The sequence below is a fragment of the Patagioenas fasciata genome, chromosome 2, assembly GCF_037038585.1.
Source record: "Patagioenas fasciata isolate bPatFas1 chromosome 2, bPatFas1.hap1, whole genome shotgun sequence".
Taxonomy (NCBI): Eukaryota; Metazoa; Chordata; class Aves; order Columbiformes; family Columbidae; genus Patagioenas; species Patagioenas fasciata.
The window spans coordinates 94,060,787-94,081,979 of NC_092521.1; the positions used below are offsets into that span (position 1 = coordinate 94,060,787).

General features: G+C 41.2%; 1 protein-coding gene across 3 annotated transcripts in view; it reads right to left on the reverse strand.

Annotated features, from left to right (window-relative positions):
* The window catches only part of ADTRP (androgen dependent TFPI regulating protein), a 34,208-nt gene extending 13,326 nt beyond the window's left edge, over positions 1-20,882 (reverse strand). For 2 of the 3 annotated variants that reach the window (XM_071805539.1, XM_065832593.2), the window contains exons 1-3: positions 20,553-20,882; positions 12,940-13,074; positions 11,397-11,498 (exon numbers count right to left, since the gene is read on the reverse strand). In XM_071805539.1, the coding sequence (XP_071661640.1) occupies positions 11,397-11,498; positions 12,940-13,074; positions 20,553-20,705 (390 nt within the window). In that variant the 5' untranslated portion in view covers positions 20,706-20,882. Of the gene's footprint in view, positions 1-3,191; positions 3,293-11,396; positions 11,499-12,939; positions 13,075-20,552 lie in introns of all 3 variants that reach the window. The other variant, XM_071805540.1, reaches the window with a different exon arrangement.
* Positions 20,883-21,193: the final 311 nt, after the last annotated feature.

The window sequence follows — 21,193 nt, forward strand, 5'->3', positions numbered from 1 at the left end:
GAACTCATTAAGCAATTGCTGAATTACTTCATGTTCTCTTCAAGCTGTTATTGTATTTTATATATTGTCACTTATTACTTCAGTACAATTGCAGTGCTTCTCTTCGTAAACTGAAAAACGTGGTGGTAAACAGAGGACAAGTTAGCTGTGATTCAAGATGAAAAGGGAATTTCAACAGCTTAACCAAGAGTTAGTAAAGAGTTAGCTTGCTGGAGAAGCTTTTTTTTTTTTTTTTATTCTCTCTTTTATTGTCAAAGAGTTTGAATTGTATTAAGCAGCTTCAGTTTCAAGGACTTTTATGATGACCACTATCTGAGCACAGAAGATTTTCTGCACAGGACAGACAGCTTGGTGGCACTGACTGTTTCATGGTGGGGAGCTGCCTCCCAGAAGGATGCTCCTCACTGTGGGGAGGTTGGGAGCACAGCAGAAATCCTTTGGGCTCAGTTGTTAAATGGAAAATTCTTCCGGTATGCTGAAACCTCAACTTGTTGGCTGATTTGTGACAACTTCAGAAAAGAATTTGTTGGGGTGAAATTTCCCTGCTAAAAGTTCTGTAATGTGCCTTCTGCAAACAAATGATAATTTTAAGTTACAATACCTAGGACAGAAGGCCTAAACAGCGCTGGGGAACACACAGCAAAAACAGCCAATGAGGTGCAACTAGAGAAGACGATAGCAACAAATGTAGCCGACTAGTTGGTTAAATTCCCATTAATTAAGCAAATAATTTCACAGGTAGATGGGGAATAAGAGGGCGGGGTAGGAGAAAATAATAGATTTTTGAAGAGAAAAAGAACATCCAACTAATTATTTTTTGTTTTTTCCCTAAAGACGCAAACTCCTGCGTGTATGGTATGAAGTTTCCTCTTGTCCCAGGAAAGTGGTTCTAGTACCTTCAATGTATGTATTTGTCAGAACCTGTGCTAAGTATCTGATAAGGTAGCATGGTGATGAAGTTTTAGTGCTGTATATTTATAGTATCTGTTGCCACAAATACACATGAAATTCTTTAAATGCACAATGAGTTACATACAACATGCATGAAAACATTCTTTATCTATTTGTTTAAGAGGCAGACATCCATTCTTGTTTGCCGCTGCCAAGTGACAGCTCTTGGGAAGCTACATGTGCTCCCTCAGGAGCTGCTGTTCATACTTCGCTGTCCCACTACCAAAATAGCCCTTCCATCTCACTTATCATTTTGCAAAGAGATAGAAAAGATTTACTTGATGTTCCAGTTCCTCTCACTCATTGGCCAAGAGATTTTTTTCCGTTCTGTTTCACAAAGATATTCTTCAGCTGTGCAACCCACTTGGTTGATAGCAGAGGTCTCGTTGTGTCAGTACAAGTCATTCCTGGATTCATTTAACCAGAAAAATGTCTTCACTGCACATATATATAATCCCTGTAAATATCTTTTAGTCATCTATGTGTTAAGATGCTTTTAGAATGATTAAAATAAAGTTTGTTTTCCATAGGTGGTCAATAGTTTGTCTTTGAATAAAACAAAAATGCTCATGCAAGGCAGCAGTGACAGAAAACTTGCAGTTTGTCCTAACTTGTAGTCTTTAGACTTTTGCAGTGGATTTGTCCATTATGTGAAGTGGATTTAAGTCCTGTTTTTTCATCTGACATCCAGCAGGCTACAAAATTCCTTTGGGACACATGAAATGTCCTTGCTAGTCTTTTCATTAATTTAAACACTTTTAACAACTATAAGCTGGTTGTTTCAGCTGTATTATTGCTGTCCTAAAAGGGATTTAGTAGGAGTGACCTGGTGAAATAATCCTTTGTTGAAGTGAACAGTTTTTAAGTGGGGGTTATTTTATATACTTATTTCCTTAGTCTAGAGCTCTTTGTTCTCAGAGTGAATGTTAAATAAGTACAAGTCAGCAGCATGATGCTGCTTTAATGAAAAAAAGTGTGTGGTGTTCTGGGATGGTATTAACAGGAATGTTGTGGGTAAAAAAGACCTGGGAAGTAACTATGCTGCTCCACTTGAATTAATGAGGCTTTGGCTGGCACTCTGTCTCTGATTTAGGGCACCTCATTTTGACAGGTGCAGATAATTTGGAGTGTGTCCAGAAAAGGACAGCATAAACAGTAAGAAAGTATGACCAAGAAAGCAGTCCAAAGACAGGGGTAGAAATCAGGACTGAATGTGTTGTTGTGTCTGTTGAGAAAAAGAAAATGAGAGGGTATCGAAGACTTAAGAGGTTGGTACAGTGATGACTGTGATGGGCAAGTTGTCCATGTCTATTGCGGGTAGGACCAAGAGTGATTGGTTCATTTTTGCTCAGGAAGATTTAGCTTTATACTGGTAAACATGCCACAAGGGCAAGCAGGGAAGTGAGCACCTCAGGGAGCAGGGTGAGCGCTTTACAGGAGAAGCTAAGCATGAAGCTGAGTGTGATTCCACCAAACCCACTCTGGGCATCTCTGATCGAGCCTCAGTTTTCCTCTGAACCAGCTGTCAAGGGCGGTGCAGACTCCAGAGCTGGTGCAAGTAGATGTATCCAGAAACAGAGGATGAAAGCATGGAGAAATGAGGGCTCTCCTGACAGGGGCAAGCTTCATGACTAAGACCACCAACTTCTCCACTCGCTTAGCCAACTCCCTCTCTTTCTCAGTTCATACATCTTTGCTCTGCCTTACAGTAAGTGAACCCTGCAGGAAAGGGGGAAGAGGAGAAAAAAAAACGCTTTTCATCTCATTTGCAATTTCTCATTTGTTTCACAGTGGGGAGAGGCACCTAGAAACCCCGGTGATGACCGGAGGAACCTCGCAGCAGCACACAAGCAATGTGCGACCAGCATGGTAAAGTCACGGGGAGCAGCAAGCTGGGTGCAGCAAGGAGGAGCTCACTGCTCTGACACATGCATTGGCACTGTGGGTGATTAGCAAACTGGTAGGGGTTGCAAAAGACAGTTGGGAACTTGAAGTTTTCTTCTGTGATGATTTAAAAAATGTTGATTTCCGTAACTAGTAATTTTTTGGTGGGCCTCTCCAATTATGGAGAAATTAGAGAAAATAGCTGGTGGCCTGTACATCAAAATAAATTTGAAAGTCACTGGTAAAAGTGGGAAATTTGGCTGCTTTCTGAAGTAGCCAAGAGTTTAGTGGAAGCAGTAGATTCAATTTTCTGCTCTGCCTGATTTGCAGGGGCTTTGAGCAGAGTTTCTCACTACCTGGAAGAGTGTTTCCATCTCCAAGAGCAACAAAAGCATTCAGGAGCGGAGCTGTCTGCCTCTTGTTTTATGAACAGTTTGTTAAAGGTCTTGGATGTATCCTGATTTGGAAAAAGAAAAAAAAAAAAAAGAGAGAGAGAGAAAACAAAAATAAAGAAGTTTGTTGTAGCATAGGAAAGCTGTTTTCTTCCCAAGTCACAGAATCACAGAATTTTAGGGATTGGAAGGGACCTCGAAAGATCATCTAGTCCAATCCCCCTGCTGGAGCAGGAGCGCCTAGATGAGGTTACACAGGAAGGCGTCCAGGCAGTTTTGAATGTCTCCTGAGTAGGAGACTCCACAACGCCCCTGGGCAGCCTGTTCCAATGCTCTGTCACCTTCACTGAGAAGAAGTTTCTTCTCAAATTTCAGTGGAACCTCTTGTGTTCCAGTTTGAACCCATTATCCCTTGTCCTATCACTGGTTGTCACCGAGAAGAGCCTGGCTCCATCCTCATGACACTCACCCTAAGTCCAATGTTGACACTGGCACATGACTTAGAGTGTGTGCTGTGTCTTCTGTATAAATAATTGTATCTCTTAAAACATATTTTGTCATCTGTTAATCCAATTTTATTTATTAATATATTATTAGCTTATTCCTAGTTAGAGAGATCCACTGTATATATTAACTAGACATGATTTTTGTAGGGCCATTTAAACTTGCCACGCAAATGCCTTCTTGAGACAGGTTTCTACAACAGTTTTCAGCTAATTCATGCATGCCCAGGATTAATTTTTTTTTCCTTTTTGGATATAAAACTTCTGTTGTTTCCCCCCCCAACACACACTTCCTTCTCATGTATGCATACACCCCCAGGCCCAATAAACACATGGGAAAATCTTCCCTTGCACTTCTGCTATCCTGGAGTCTGCTGGTGACTTCACACATCTCTGCTGAACCCAGTTTGTCCATTAACGGTAAAATCACAGTGGAATTTCTATCAAATAATTGAGTGTGTTTATGAGAGCAGATGTGTATTTATACAGCAGACACCAGAGGAACGCGTGATTGGCTCCAGGTGCAAAGCCTGCCCTTCGCCTACAACACGCCGCTGGCTTTCCAAGTGATTTCCCTCTCACAGCCGATAGACGTTGACTTTGGCAGCATCGCTAGTGATAGACCATATATCATGGTTAATCACATCTGCTTTAAAGACTTCTCATATCCTTCTCAATAAAAAAAGATGTATTTTCTCATTCAAGTTATTTTTATCATAGGTCTCTAGTGCATGGTCATTAAATATACTTTCAACCGTATTTAGCTGTGCTTTATATGGGTAAACTGATACATGTTTGAAGGGTGCGATATTTGTATGAGAACAAAACAAAATATATAGCTTTGCCTCTTGCTTTAAAGAAAACTTAATAATTAAACTCAGATTGACACAGATCAAAACATTGGCAAAAATTGCTGGAAACAGTGACTCATTTTTTATTTCAATTAACAGTTTCTCAGTTTCACATGTAAACAGTGAAACTGTCAAAAATAATTATCACAGAGGGAGAAAAACCCTATTTCACTCCAAGGTAAGGAAAACAGGCTAAAACAATAGCTGTGGGTGCTGATCAAGCCATCAATGAACTGAACCGAATCAGAGAGTGCTTTGCTTCTCTTGGCAGGAATCTTGTTAGTACTTATTTTTATGTTCTTTGAAATATTAATATATTTACTTGTCTAACAACCTCTGTTTGTTGAGGAAAGCTTTCAGGTTACAAATTTTGTAAGGACACAAGTATTTTAAATTCCTTTAAAAAAATATATGTATTTGTACAGTGGAAACATAAGTTATGGAACTTTTAAAATTATCAGAGACATTTTGTTAACTAATCACACTTATAATCTGAATTCTGTTTCCAAACATTTGATTTAAAAATCCTCTGTGGCTCTTTTTGGCATGTGTTAAGATTTTTAACTTGGATTAGATTTCTTTGTTTTTTTTTTTTTCCTGACAAACCCAGGTGAATCTGAACTGGTTGTAAAATTGCAAAATCCCTTTTGTTGCTTGTAAACCTTGGAATATGTATGCAAGGGAAAAAAAGGTTTCTTAAATGTATGATGAACTTATCTGAAATACTGGCATGATAACTCACCTCCTGCAGAGAAAATGGAATTATAACATTCTCCTGCTCCTGCATTTTTTGTTTCCTACCCTGTGTTGTATGTTGTTTCCCAGGATGCATTTCAGGTTCATGAGTTTAAACTGAGATAAACAGTCCTCTCTGCATATTATTTCCGCTGATTGGTAAGACCACATGGAATTTTTACATCCCGTATATGTTATTTTGAATCATTTGTGTACTTGTTCATCGTTACAGCCTTGGTTTGCTGTTGAGGACGTAAGTAGGAGCAAGTTTCCAAGGGCTGAGGAGGCAGAGTTGGGTCAAGTCTGTGCTCAGCTGCAGGCTCCAGCCTGGGCTGTTTTAAGCCCATGAATAATCTCCCCAGAGATGCTGAGATCACTCCTAGGCCTAACGCGTGCGTGGCAGATTGACTCAGTTTGACCCCGTTTGACTCTGGAGTGAAGGAAATGATGCCTCGGTTGACCGTGGCTGTTTGTTTCTCATTTGTCTGCATTTACATACCCTCCTTGTCTGCTTTCCATTAACATGTAGGACTTCAGCGGTGTTTTTTTCACAAACATTTATCACTGGCCAAACTAAACTCCACAGGGCACAGTTGGACACCATCAAGTGCTTTTGAGAAACTGCCCGTGATTCCTCCTTTCAGACAAATTCCCCACAGAGCTTGTGTGCCAGCAGCCACTCGTGGCTGATACTCATGCTTGTATCTTCTCCGGCGATGTGTTACTGCAAGGAAAACGCAATAACCCACTTTGGTGCTGTCTTTTGAGGCTCATGAAGCTAGTGTTCATTGGTTGACCCTTGAGATATTTACTCAGTTATTCAGCTCTTTGTTGGGAAATGTCCTCTTGTCTATGGAAATTTCCTTGGGTTGGATGCTTTTATAAACAATTACAGCCTGTATTATCTGAGCGTAATAAAACTAAATGGCTTCCTGTCACCATAACCTCTATTTAGTTTTATACTCCTCATAATTTTCTGAATCTCTGTATGCTCTCTCCTTTCTTGGCTTCAGTTTGGAACAAATTCCCTCTTTTTATTTATTATGCTATGATACTGCCTTCATTCAAATGCCTCTTCTAAAATTTTCTTTTGTGATCTGTCCTTACACATTTTTTTCCTCTCTGAACATCTCTTTTTTTTTTTTTTTTAGAGCAGGAGGGGCTTAAGCATAATTGTTCATTTTATTTCTTTAACTAGTACATTGCCTTGATTCAAATACTTAGTTGAAGAAATAATTCTCTCTCAGAGTTACTACCTGTCTTTTATATTCTCAGCCATTAGTGCATTTTCAGGGAATCACAGGTTTATTTTACAGACTGAGCGGGAGGCATAAGGAGTCCTGTTACTGAGCGGGTGTGGGGACAAATTAGTCAGGAGGCTATTGCTCAATTTAACTCCAACCACCCTCCTCTCTGAACTGTCAGCTAATGTCTGTTTCTGCCCTTTCCTGGTCCATTCATGCTCAGCTGAAAAGCAAAAAATTTTTTTCTGCTTTTTCTGAAACATGTGGGCATTTTGGGAGTGCTACTGTGAAAATGGATGAAACATCAAACCAGTTGTGTGATCAAAGGTGAAAGAGCTTCAAAGATAACATTTCCTGCATGTATGCACGCATTTTTGGAAATAAGACCCTGGCTAGATATCCTATTTCTTACTAGCAAATGTTTTGTCTCCATGTCAGTGCCAGAATTTTAATTGCGTTTCTCCCTGATATAAGATACGTAATCTAAGGAACTGATGTTGCACTGCAGCTGGAAGCTGATATGAGACTGCAGTGACACATCCTTTGCTGTGGGATATTTGTCTCCAGCTGTTCCTTGGCAGCCTGGGTTCGGAGACTGCACCTGTGTGTGTGCTGGGGTAGTGGCAGCCCAGGAGGATCCCCTGCCGTAACATTTGCCTGTGAAACACATACTTTATCCTTGAGGAAATAGGCTTATGTCAACAAAAATGGAAACTTAAAAGACATACATCTATATATATATCTATACGTAGTGCTGGGAAAAGCCTAAGCATCTTTACTCTTAAATGTGGGAGATGATTAATTTTGTGTGCCATACCCCTCACACATGCACACATTCTTCTTCTTTGCCAAAGCTGGATGTAGTTGGAAGGTTATGAATGTCCATAGTTACCAGACAGCTTGAAACTGAGATACTGTGAAATGCAAAGAAATGGAAATGTTTCTCTCAAATAAATATGTAGGAATGATTAAATACCAGTTGCAAGGAGAATTCTTTGAGATGGTCAAAGGTGAAGCTCATGTGGTTCTTGTATACACATCTGGAGCAGGACTCCAGTTACAGTGGCTTGGACAAGTGGGTTCTGCTCCACAGGTTGATTTCGCACCTTCTTGATTGGTTAGTGCTACAGCAGCTTCCTAAAAGATCTGTAGGAAGATATGATCCTTCACACAGATGCCCTCATGTAAGAGTGATTTGTGTTCACATAACTTATTTTCTTTTCCAGATGGGATTAAATCACACTGATCCAAAATAACATTTCTGTTTACATAGTTGTGTCCACACTAGGGAAGGTAACGATTTAGCTGGGTGGGTATAACACAAGCAGCTTGCAGACGCAAACAAACTCCATGATGAGAGGGAACATGTCAAGTCTTGCTGGTGTTCTTACCATGAGCGCATGGTGGCTTGCTTCGGTGAAGGAAAATTACTCGTATGCACCCGGGTTGTTCTTTCACTCCCCTGTATTTTCCTTTTACATTCAGTTGCTGCTTGGCTACACTGGGGCCAAGTGCAAAGGAGCTTGAGAGGCTCAGGCTGTGTTGGGGTCTGTTGTCATCTTCGCTGAAAATCTGTTAGGTAAGTAATTTTTCTTCTGTGCCTTGATTTACCATCACTCATTTTTTATTCTTAGTTATTTAGCTTACAAGATCTTCAGAACATGTACAGTTCATAACTATGCATCATTAAAGTGCCCAGGACATTAAAATGCTGATTTTTGTCAAGATGAGGAGGTAACATGGCTACAGAATAAATTAGGAAAAGAGATGTCTGAACTGAACTTAGTTGCAGCCTGAAAATAGAGAAAAGTGTTCTTTTTGGAAAAAAAAAGAAAAAAAAAGAAAAAAAAAGATTGGTTTTTACAATAACTGTGTCTTACAGACTGAAAATATTACCTTCCTTTACAAAAAGACAATTGTACCATTACCACTTTTGGGAACACATCTGGTCAATGTTGATGTGTATATTTTCTTTCATTATAAATTGAAATGTTTTTGAATGATCTCTTTTGACCCACCATTGCCCCTCTTTGTTTAGCATTCAGTTCTGTCAGGCCCTTCGAAATGTAGCGTTCCCTTATACTGCCATTAAGTTGACTAATACATGCATATTATTTAATCCAAGCTGTCTCAAGCAGTTAGTTGCCTTCTGGAGAGTATCCAGATGTTTCTTGAAAAGAGATGACTAGGAAAGAAAGAAACAATTGCACTTGATGAACTGACCAGCATATCTTTTGTCTCAGTCATCTTTCACTTAGAAAATCTTGTTCAAATAAAATAATTGTGCTAGAGACATAAGCAGGTTGTTTGGTTTTTGTGCGGTTAGGTTTGGTTTTGTTTTTTTTCACCCATGAGGCTCAAAGCTTTACAAAGGTGGTAAAACATAATTATCCCAGACAAACAGGAGTAGAAACTAAGTCACAGTCCTTGGGTTAAACTTAGTAGAAAAGCAAAGAGGGAAACTGTGCTAGTCTGGAATATTTGGCCTCTTTCAAATACTAGCAAGATTCCTTTCTGCATAGCCATCCTTTCTGCAAAACAGAAAATGTTTCTGCTCAGGGTACAAAAGCATTCCTAAAATGTAATGCTCTCCGTACAAGTCTGGGCTACCAGGTGGGCAACAACACTTCCCCACTGTAAGAGCACTAAATGTGAGAAAAATAAATGGCTAGTTCATTTTTGCAAGGAAGGTGCTGCAGCATCACTGTGAATTCAAGGAGCTTGGTATTCCTGAAGTGTTTTTGCAGGATTATTTTTTAGGTTCACTCTTTAGTTGCATAACAACATATGTTTTCCCTATTTACAATGTTAAAATAGACCTAGGTAAAAAAAAAATAAAAATACTCCCACTGCAAATGATATGGCACTGACATCTACTACTGATACACTGATGTCTTTTTCCACCAAAGCCAGCTAGATACTGCCTCAATCTGCCATGAAATATCTGCAAGCTCAGAGCCATAAAGTGTAGCAATGTGCAATGAACCCAAAGAAAAAGCATCTGCTTGGCAATCAGAACTTGGAGATTGTCCCTTAAAGTGTTGGTAGCTCCCTGGATCTCCCTAGTGTTTCCAGCAGATATTTAGGGTTGAAAGGAAGAAATGCTTCAGCTAAGCCTGAAGGCACCTGTTGGAAGGTGTCCCAAAATGTGGAGATTGTCACTAGCGGGGATCAGTCTTTTTTGGTGGCAGATGTTTTATGCTCAACAGTGACTGGAAGGAAAAATTGCCACCCAGCAACTGTCAAACACAAGACGTCTGCGGTGTGTTAGGAGCTTTAGAAATAAAATACTAGGTTGTGATAGAGGTTTGCTTTATGTGAAGTTACTCTCTCGTCAAAATAATTTTGAGGAAGAATTGTTTTCCTTTTTTAACACCTGTTTTTGACATTTCTGAATGGAAAAGCTTTTTGTTGTTGTCAGAATGACTCTGTTATGAAATGTAGATGTAGGTAGAGTAAGAAAGAAGTTCTAACAAATGCATTTGAGGGATTCCTGCAAAGAGTTCTTGCACATGAAATAAAAATGTACGTTCTAGCAACTCTCAGCCTTCCCATATCATGAACAAATGTGGAAATGGAAAGGGCAAATTCTCAGCTGTGCGCCAGGATTAAAACAAGCAGCAAAGCCTATCTCCTCTCGGCTCGACCCTGAGCCCTCCCCTTCCCTAGCATCTTCACTACTGTTAAACTTCAGTCACCCATCCCAAATCCTGGCCTTGAAACCAGCATGGCGCTGAGGACACCACGAATATTTCTTTTTGGTGGACCATGGTTTTGGAAGAAAGTGGTGCCCATTTGCGTTCATGTGGAGCCACCAAAGCACCTTCGTTGTGGATGGCTTGGTCGGCAGAGAGAGGGTGGTAGGTTAAAAGTGCACGATGGCTGCAGTTCATCACTAGGCTATCAGTAATGCAGACATGCCTGTATGTGTTTGGATTCCAGGCACACGTATCTGAATACACAGAGCTAAATCAGGGCTGCTGCTCAAAACCTTTATCAAGTGTCCTCAGCCAGAAACCCCGAAGCCTCCTGCATTTATCTTCACCACGCAGCGGAACTGCTGCAGTGGGTTGCAAAGCGTTGTACTTAAGAAATGAAGTCTGGAGAGAAATGAGTCTTCTGTGCAATTATTTCATACTTTCTGGCTCCTCTGATTCAGTCTAGTGCTGAACCTCTCCCTTCTCTCCCCCTTCCCATTCGCCCCACGAGGCCTCCCTGACCTTATAATCCACCCACGGTTTCCATGTTACTGTCAGCCTCCTTACACTTGACTGATGAGAAATATGTGATTATTCAACACATCATAAAAACAGCCAGAGCAAATGAAGGAGAAATCTGGAAAGTATTTATAGAAAATCTGTAAACAATCATTGCAATTCAGCTATTCAAAGCTGTGCACACATTAGCTTATTAGCTGTTGAGCTGTCAGATGTTCTTTGGTTCTTTCACCTTTTTTAAAAATTAGGAATTGCTTTGTTAAACTCTCAGCCATTTTGTATTTCGTACATTTCTGTTTGCAGAAACAATTTATTTTTTGAGCCACAATCACTGAATTTTTTTCCCCTATGACTGCGCGTCATTTCATTGACTTCAGAGGTTTGACAAGCATCAATTCACTGACATTCCTTGTGTGCTAAAAGGCTTCTTGAAGTGACTTCAAGCACATGCATCTGTTTGCTGTGTACAGCTCAACATCAAATTTGGAGAAGTAGGAAGGAGGAGGTGAGAAAGAAGAAGAAGCCATGAAATTCTTCTGAAAAGCGACACAATACAATGGAGAGACATGTGTTGCAAAGTCTCTCTTCTCTGCGAGAGGCAGGGATGTTTCTTACTCACCATAGCGTGATTTAACCAGAGCGGGATGACTCCATCAAGGCTTTTGGGGTAAACCAGCTCTCGATTGTAGGTATATAGAATCCAAAAGGATATAGACACAAACTGGAACCAAAATACGAAATGAAAGAAATCTCAAAATGGAAGACAAACATAACTGATGGGATTTGGTTAGTGCCTTCATTTCTGAGAAGGCAAAACATCTACACGGAAAGTGGTGATACTGCATGGTAAACTCACATATCTCACATGTTACAACATAAAGGAAGGAATTTACTCTGAGGTGCAGTTTTCTGTGTTGATACTGTGAGGAAAAACCTCCTTTATAAACTGCCAACACTGACATTTTCTGTGGAATACTGATTAGCTTTAAACTTTCCCCGCCCCCCCTCTTTGCAGATGGGATCTTTTGATGGTCCAGAAGTATTCCTCCAGGGACTGGCCGTCAAGCCACAGCACTTGTTCTGCTCAGTAACAAAGTAAAAACAGATCTTGGTAAGAAAGTTCACCTAAAACTTACTCTTATCTTCAAAATTCATAAGCTTAATTCCTGAACTGCAGGTGCAAGCTGCACTGTGGGCATCCATTTTTATCCCAACAGAATTTACAGTGGGAGAACTTAACTGGAGAAAATGAATCCTGGTATTGGTTACTGACACATGGAAGCTGATTTGAACTTTTTTGTCCTGGCTTCATATTAGAGCACACTTTGTGCTTGGCGTCGGAAATCAAGGGTGTGAGATCCTGGAAGAATCAGACTAACCTGTGCCTCTGTCCTGTGGGCACGGTGAGGATGCCTGGGGGGGATGTGACAACAGCATGATGAATACTGCTGTGCAGGGAAGATAAATTAGCCGGCCTTTCTGTCTCCATCCCTGGCAGGACATTTTAGTGAACCAGCTGGCAGTGCTGCTTGTGGACTGGATTTAAGCAGCACTTCTCAGCTCTTCGATATTCAGAGGTGGCTGCAGGCTTCAAGTACATGGAGCAGCACCTTCATGTGTAAGTATCCCACCAGTTCCCGTTCAACCCACAGCATTTCAATAAACAGTATTGTCTCTGAGGGAGTAGGTGGTTTGTGGTGAATCGGATGTTGGCTGTCACTATAATTATTGTCCTGCAAATCTGTTCCCCTCCAGCACTTATTTAAAGCTGCACTAGAATCAGACAAGGAGATGTGAGATTTTACTGCCTCTTAGGTACCCTCTCATGTCCCCCTGGCCCATGCTGCCCTTTAGAGAAATGCCCTAAGTCGACAAATCCACAGCTATTTGGACCACGAGATTAACAGAGAGGTGACACCTCATTCATCCTTTGGGGTCAATCTGTGTTCGCTTGGGGACAGCAACCCTAAAGTTCATGCAAGAGGCTTTGCTTTCAACCACGACAGGCTCAGCACTGTTTCTTCTTCTAAATGGTCCAAATCCATTTTCAAATGGTAAGAGAAAGCCTACAGTTCTTATCTATTTTAGACACGTGCGTGTTATGCTATACACACCCCTAATCATTTATGCAAACATTATTTTTGTGTACAGAGGTTACTTACTGTGGACACTGGGAAAGCCAGGACACTGAAAAGAAGGTCTCTGCTGGAAATTACGCACTTAGCACATCGCAGTTTCTTAATTAGTCTCAACACATCAGCCAGGAAGGACACCCCATAGAAGACAGCCTGCAAAACCTAAAGCAATTACACCTAATGAGGGAAACTCATCCAGCTTTAATTACCACGTTCCTCAATGAACTCTGCTCTTGCTCTTCAGGGAGCTGTTTTGTTCATGAGCTGCAAACCCGCGTGAGGGAAATAGCTGTTGGCTAAATCTTTTTTACTAACTGAAACTGATTAAATAAAGTTGTTCAGGAGATAACTTTAACAGTATCTCACTTAATAGACTAAACAGAGATGTGTGATGTGATTCAGATGGGAGGGGTGGAAGGACATGTTGAAAGCCAGCTCCTTTCACACTTTCTATGGTAGTTGTTACGTTCAATATATCAGAGCATGATAGGACAAAATATGCCAGGAAATGTTTCTGTAAGGCGATTGCTAGAATGGTTCTGCCAACAATACAGGGCCTTCTTTCCAGGGACTCACAGTGCAGTTGATCTCAGTGTCAAGTAGCTCAAAATGCTCTGAGAATTACATGCGGAAGTTATCAAAATTTGATTGCTGAACTCGGAGGGATTCAGGAAAGGGCTTCGAGTGCTCAGAAGCAGAGATCCTGACTTCAGTAACTAAAACTGTATAAGTTCAACTATTTGTAACTAATGAATTTTGGAGTTGGAGTGGGGTTGATTATGGTGGTTTGGTTTGGTTTGTTTTTTTTTTTTTGTGTGTGTGTGTGTGTGTGTGGTTTTTTTTTCTTAGAGTCATTTACAAGTAATGAAGGGGGAGTTGTTTGGGAAGATGCTAGGAGGATTTGGTAAAGAATTAGTGCACAGTGCACAATAGTGCACAATAATGCACTGTGTACTGAGTGCACAGTGACAAAACAGAATTCTGCAAATTGTGTATTAAATTATCAGAATATTGTGGCTTAAGCCAATATCGCTTTTCTGATTGTTTTCTTTCCTAACACTACACAGCAGATCATGTTGAAACAGATTTGTCAGATATAAAAAAGCAAGCCCCAGCAGAAAAATACTTCCCCTGCTACCTTCCTTTTGGCAATGAGTCTAGTTCAATTCTGTTAACTTATGGAGTACCCTCTTGTTTTTGAAGCTAGATTATCCCAGAATGATGCAATATGGGCGGTTCAGCCTGCTGCACTCTCTGGACCAGCTAGGGATGCTTAAATGGAAAGAGACTGTTACAGCTTTCAGGATAAGATCCTTTTGCCATGATCTTACTCTGAATCAGACATTTATTTAGAGTGAAATGTCTGAAGTTGTGGCCAATTACTTCATCAGTTTCTGAAGAGGCTGAGAAGGGTGGTGCTAGGGAGGGGACAGAATTAGTGCAACACTTTTCCATCAGAAATTCCTCTATTATCAAAATATCTGAGGGAAGGAGCAGCCTATGATTTCACCATGCCCATTGTCAAACAAAGGTTTCTGCAAGCTTTAGTTTGCAGAGACTGAGTCTTCCTGGGGAGTAAAATGATCCTAGTTTGCGTGACCCAAAGTATCACTGCAGTTGTCCACAACCATCCCCATCCATTTTGTGGCTTCCAAGCAAGGGGAAAAGACACGTCCTTCCTTCTCTATCCTTGCCACAGTCTGGATGGTCCCCATAGTAGACTGCAGCCTGGTGCCACTGGTGGAATGTCCCCTGTCCTCACACAAACCTGCTGTGATGGAAGTGTGGTGGTGCTGACTCAGACTGGATGACTGGGGCAGGGTCACTCAGGACCAGGAATCAAAGGTCATGCACCACTCAGTTCGGCTGCAAAACCCTATCAAAAGGGTGGCATGAACAGCCGCGTTTTTACACAAAAAACCCCAAGCATCTTCATCAGAACCCACATACAGTTTTGTTCAATTCTGAGGCACCCAAACCAACTCTTTAAAATGTGATTCTCTTCCCATTATTACAATTGGCCTCTGTAACTGTGGGCACAATTTTCAGCAGGGATTCAGCCCTCCAAATCATGGATCTGGTTCAGAGAAGTCTGTACTGCGGTGCAGCGAACCCAAGAACATGTTCAACCCACACATGTGGTTCAACCCTTGGCCTTACCAGGACACCAAAAGACAAATCCTTGAAGAGCTAAAACAAGCCTGGTTATAAACAGAAGCTCTTGTTACACCCTGTAGAGTAAGCAGTAACTTTCTGTAAAAAGCATGAAAAATGAACATGACCGTGGTTACAGTCTGGTGACACATGGTGACTAATTGCCAATCAAGCAATTGGGGAGAGGCCTGGTTCCCAGAGGATGGGGCTATTATTATCTTGTTCATGGTCAGCCTTACATTAATCATTGGCCAGGGATAGGCTGCTTCTTTCACCCCCCTTAAAAATTAACTAAAACAAACATTTCTGAAAAGAAACAGTCACAGAACAGCCACATTCTCAGTCTGGTAAATATTCTGTCGTATGCAGGGGAGGACAATGTTATCTTCTGTATGGAAAATGCTTATCTGAATGTGTAACCTGACCCATTTCTTTGGCTGAACATGGAGAAAAGCAACTCCTAGAGAAGTCTGAACTCTGTCTCAGAAGTTTGGTTTTGCACTGCTCATAGCTCTATCCTTGTCCATCGCTGTGGTTTGAAAGAAGATTCGGTCAGTTTGGGATCATCCTGTATTTTCAGGAGCAATGAAAGGACGACAAATAATTTTCAAGCCAGGAAACTGAACCTGGCTAGAACCACTCCTAGCGTTTCAGTAACGCTCAGTCTGGCAGGGTGCACTGCTGGTAGACTAGAGTTTACAGGCTTGTTCCTATAAGAAAGGCACATCCAAATCTTGCAGCCCTTTACTAATGGGAAAATGTTGACATAAAAAAATTTTAAAATAATAATAAAAAAATAGTCAAATTATTCCAGATGTTCTGCGAATTTCCCAAACAGCAGTGCTGGCACTCACAAATCCATTGCAGCCGCTCATGGAATATAAATCCACTGGCTGTAAATAAAGAGGATCCCCTAAAGTATTCCCACACGAACAGAAGGAAGACTGGAAGCATTCAGAAAGCTAACAATCAACCCAAAAGGGAGAGTATGGATGTGATTATCCCTGTTGGAGGGATGCTGCTTTCCTCCCTAGGCCCTGCAGAGCTCCATGGCACTAGGTGCTGAAGAAATACTCAATTTGGCCAGATGAGTTTTCCAAGCTGAGAGTCATAGTGACAAAAACAAACCTTAATTTTTATCTGCTGCAGTGATCAAAGGGGTGTTTCTGTTTGACCTGACATGATTTACGTTCACATATAAGATCTATCCATATGTGTATATTGAAATCTCTAACTACTACAAATAAAACAGGCTCCAAGCTCTTCCCTTAAGGGGAAATAAATCCAATATTCTGAGTAGGCTATTAGACGTAACAGTCAACATTTAGTGCAGACACGTAGCCATTCACATGATAACAACCTGGATAATAGATACACTAAATACTGGGTCTTTTTTTAAGTAAATAAAAAACAGCTTTTGGAAGAATTTAAAATATTTCAATTATGAGAGACAAAAGCATAAGGAATAAAATGGGACAAGAATGTAATTAGTAGTTTTTAAAGGTGCAGTGTTAGTGTTATACAGTGATTTACTAATAGGTTTAGAGTAGTGAACAGATTTGTATGAACTCTGATATTTCAGGCAAGGAATGATTCAGCTTGTACTGTTTTGTGTCACAGACAAATGAATACAAACCCATTTTTATTTGTCATTTCTGCTTGTTCAATAATTGGTCAATGAACTCCTTTGATCCAAAACCTACTTATCTTTTCTTTTTTTCTCCCTACAAAAAATATTTCCTTTCTGAATCCTGATTGCTATGATCATTAACTAGAAAAATTAATCTGAAGTAACGTCAGGGCTGTAGCTCTCTGGGGAGAACTGCATGACTAGCGAGGAATTGAATGAGGTGCTAAAAGAGGGTAATATCTAGAAGAAATTCTTCCAGCATCCCTCCAGCAGAGTTAGGAGTCAAACTGCATTTCCATTCCCTGGAAAATGTCACGTTTCCCAGTATTTTCAGTTCAGATCAGAGCGAACTGGCCACGGCATATTTCTGCAAAAAGACATTTTAAAATCCAGTTCCAAACAGCTAAGAGGAATCTGGGGTGAGGGGTGGAATTTCCAAGCAGTTCAGGTGGCCAGTGCCAGCAGCCAGGCAATCACAACCTGGCAGGAGACAGGCAGAAGATTTGGACAAACTTTCTAGGTGCCTGGATCTGAGATAAACCTTCAAGGCATGGCCTAAGGGGAACCTTTTTCCCCACTCTTCTTCCCTGGACCGTATTTCCCTGCATCCCGGGGTGTTTCCTGAGACCACTTCCAAAAGGCTCAGAAATGAAACACATCAGGTGTGCACCTGATAGACCACCCTCTGGTTGACAGCCATCTGTTGTTCCTTGAGGTCCCTCAGCTGCAACAGGGAGTGGTTTAAAGCCAAACCATTGGACAACTCTTCCAGGTCCTGAGGAACCAACCCCACAGGGAGCTCCACACTCCCTGTGTCCTGTTGTCTTCTCACCCTCTTCCTACCTTATACCATGTCTCAGAGAACTTTTGTCACTCGGAGATACCCACAAGTGCCATCCAGAACAATGGAACAAGGGAGGATGAGGGCATTTGTCTCTCTGAGCCCTTTTCTCTTTTTGGCAATCCTTTCTTTAAAATAAACACATCTCTGTAGAAGAAGGACTACTGGCCATGAAGGAATGATTTTGTGCATCTTACCCCATTGTCACATTTTCTGCGTGAGAGACAGGTAACATCAGCCCAAACCATTTCCCTGTTGGCTGACAGCTCTGTTTTAGCATCAGGATCAGATCAATAAGTGGTTAAAACATGGGAGACAAAGGACTGGTGAAGTGGAGCAAGGGTCCCTGCTCACAGAGATTTAATGAGATCTGATCTGTTAAGCAAATCTGTAAATGAGCTGCAAAAGGAGTGAACATGGAGGTGGAAAAGCTTTGTAAATTTTCTTTTTTTTTCTTTAAAAGCAAAGCCTGTCTGCAAAATTGCTGAAGAGTCTTAGGATATGGAGTGCCTGAGAGATAAAATAGCAGGTGAAAATCCATGTGGATAAGTGCATTTCAGGAAAAAAAAAAAAAAGCCAACAAAACACAACCAACAGAATACTTCAATTGTATGTTTTTCAGCAGTGGGTTCTAAACTATCACCATCCAGGAAAGAAATGTTGGACTTGCTGTGGATAGCACGCTCAAACTGCCATCTCCTTGCTTATCAGTAATCAAAAAAGACAAATGGAGAGTTAAGGATTGTTAAGAAGGAATAAGCAGACAAGGAAACACCTTTAGGCCACTGTATAAATCCATGTTGTGTTTATGACTTAACCACTACAACCTGCCCTACTTACCCCTCCCTGAAACTACAAAAAACTACTGCAACTACTGCAAAGGGTGACAAGGATGTTCTAATGAAAGAAGCAGCCCTTTGTGAAGAGAGATGAAAACAGCTCAGACTTCCAGCTTGCAGAAAAGAATAACTGAGGGAAAAACCTGGTAGAGATCCCTAATGAGCAGAGGAAAAAAAAAAAAGTGAACAGGGATGAACAATTAAATTGTAACACAGAAGTAAAGAGACATCTAATTCAATTGTCAGCAAGCAGCTTTACACCAATAAAATGAACTGCTCTTTCATGCAAGGTGAACTTGTGTTGTGGCACTCATTGCCACAGGATAGGGAAGGTATCATAACTATAAAAGGTATGTTTTTCCTTTAGATAGGTGAAGTGAAGGCTTTGATGGGTATTAGCTACTTTGGCCTGGATTCAGGCAAACAGGTATGCCATTGTGAAGGTAGAGCCGTAGAAAGTTTGTTTTACACTTACAAGTGCTCTTGTCTTGTGCAGCCTTTCCCTGATTATCCACTGCTGGTCACTAACAGAAGCTGGATGCTAATTTCAATGAGTATTTATGCATCCTAAAATATTGGGAGATGAATTACTTGCTTTATCCTCTTGATCTCATGCTTTAGAACTGTGTTATCTACTGGGTGACAGATCTCATTATAACAGTGCAAGGGGATGGAGATGCTGTTTTACCTGAGGGTATGACTGGTGATTTAGGGGGCTGGCTTTACCCAAAAACAAAAGGAGAGGAGCTGAGCACACAGGAAACAACTTGTCTGGGACTTGGCTGGTAGAGTTCTAGTCTACTGACATATGTTCCATCAGGAGAACGGAATGTCCTCAAGGTTGTTGAACCCTCACCATTTGATTGCTGGTATTTCAGAAAAACTAGTTTTTAAGAACACCACAAAAAGCCTAGGTGTACCAATACAGAGATGACATAGCAACAAATGATACATATGCCATCTAAATACAGTGATGTAAGTACTGTCACCCTTGCGCAGCTGGCTTGGCCATTGAGAAGGGTGTTGCAGCTCCCTGAAGCCCAGGCTGTTGTAGCCACCTCACCTGCCATTCATCACCTCTTGGTTGCAAGTATTTCACTAAATCGCAGGATGGTTGAGATTGGAATGAACCCAAATTTCCCAGCTCCCCAGGGGTCTCCAAAGGCCCCACTTGGACCTGGGGAGCCTCTAGGCTTCCATTGAATTCCATGGCAGGGTGTCTCCTTCTGAAGAATAAAAGTAGAGATAAAAACACCCCGGGCCAGACCTCCCACTGGTATTTAACTCTGACAGTCACACAGAAGGGACAAAGGGCTACAGAGGTCTCTGTGGTCATCCTTCAGATTAGCAAGTGTCCCTGAAATATGTCCCTTGTAGGAACCCTCTCCACATGCCTGGTCCTTCCACCCCACTGTCACCACCACCACCACCACGAGCCACTGATGAACCACTTGGACCATGAATAAGCCTCCTCTCTCCATGTACCATCTCTCTTGCTTTCATTTTGTTTTCTAACTTATGAAACCTTAACATATTAGGAGAACCAGAATATATAATGGTCTACATTTTCCTGTGTACTTTTAGAGAGCTCGGAGAGCAGTTGATAGCACTGTTAAAACACGTGTAATAGTGTCACAAACTTCTCTCTCTGCAGGCTGGCATTTCTTTCGCTTGTGCTCTAAACTGATATTTTAACTAAGCATGTACTCCAAATGGCTAAATTAGCACAGTGCTATGCTTTGTTTTACCTTTTCTATAACTTACAGGACTTAAAAGACTATTAAAATATTGAAGTCAAACTCCAAGCATCATTATAATGAGTATTGAATTAAGGGTTAGATAATAGGCATCAAACTTGCACATGTCCTGGATAGACATATTCTACCTTTCTGCCCTTCTCCTCACAAATAACTTGTCTCTTTCACAAAAAAACAGCTATCTTCAGAGTACATTTTGAAAGCCAAGCAGCTTTGCCAGCTGATATTCTTTCTGAATAAAACCCATGAATACATTTTGCAGCATAACCATGGATCCCTGCTTAGTTTGCTCTGGGGTATAAACCGTTAAAGGAAGCAGTTTAACAGCAGCAAATATACCAGCTGCATATGTCTTGAGGCACAGATGGCAGACAAACAAATAGGCATATTGGTATCACTGTACAACAAGATTTGCTTACCAGATTGAGGACTGTCAAATATTTCCACTGCCCACCATAAAGGAACACTTCAGATGGCCGCTCTTCTGTTCTCACATGCGCGATTGCATAGACGACAAAAAAATACCAGACAAAAACAAGGCAATGGTACACCGTGAGAGTAGATATCTCCATGCTTTAGTTAAGAGCAAGCGATAATCAGTCCAAAAGCAGCTTTTCTCTTAAGGTTCTTGGCCGCTGTGCATGGGAAAGGGCAGGGCAGGAGGGTTTGCTTTGAAACAGACTGGGGACACTTTGCCACTTCACTCCTGTCGAAAGGAGTATGCACCAGGCTGTGAACTTCGCTTCTGTTTGTTTCCCTTTTCACTGTACGGATAGGCTAGGGGGTGGGAGGGATGAGAAGAATAGGCTTATTCCCCGGATTTAAATGTCTTGCTCAAGATTAGTGAAGATTAGTTGCGGAGTTACGTAAGTTTTTTGGGTGTCTTTTTTTTTTTTTTCTTGCAAAAGTGGGGGAAGCTTTGCCACTGATTTTGTGTAACAGGCTGTCGTGCTGTGGGTAGCAAGTGAAAACCAGCAGAATTGTATTCACTCGGAGCTACGCATGAAGTCATGTCCCCAACTCATCTTGGGAAGCCTCTGAAACTGTTTATTCCTTGTGC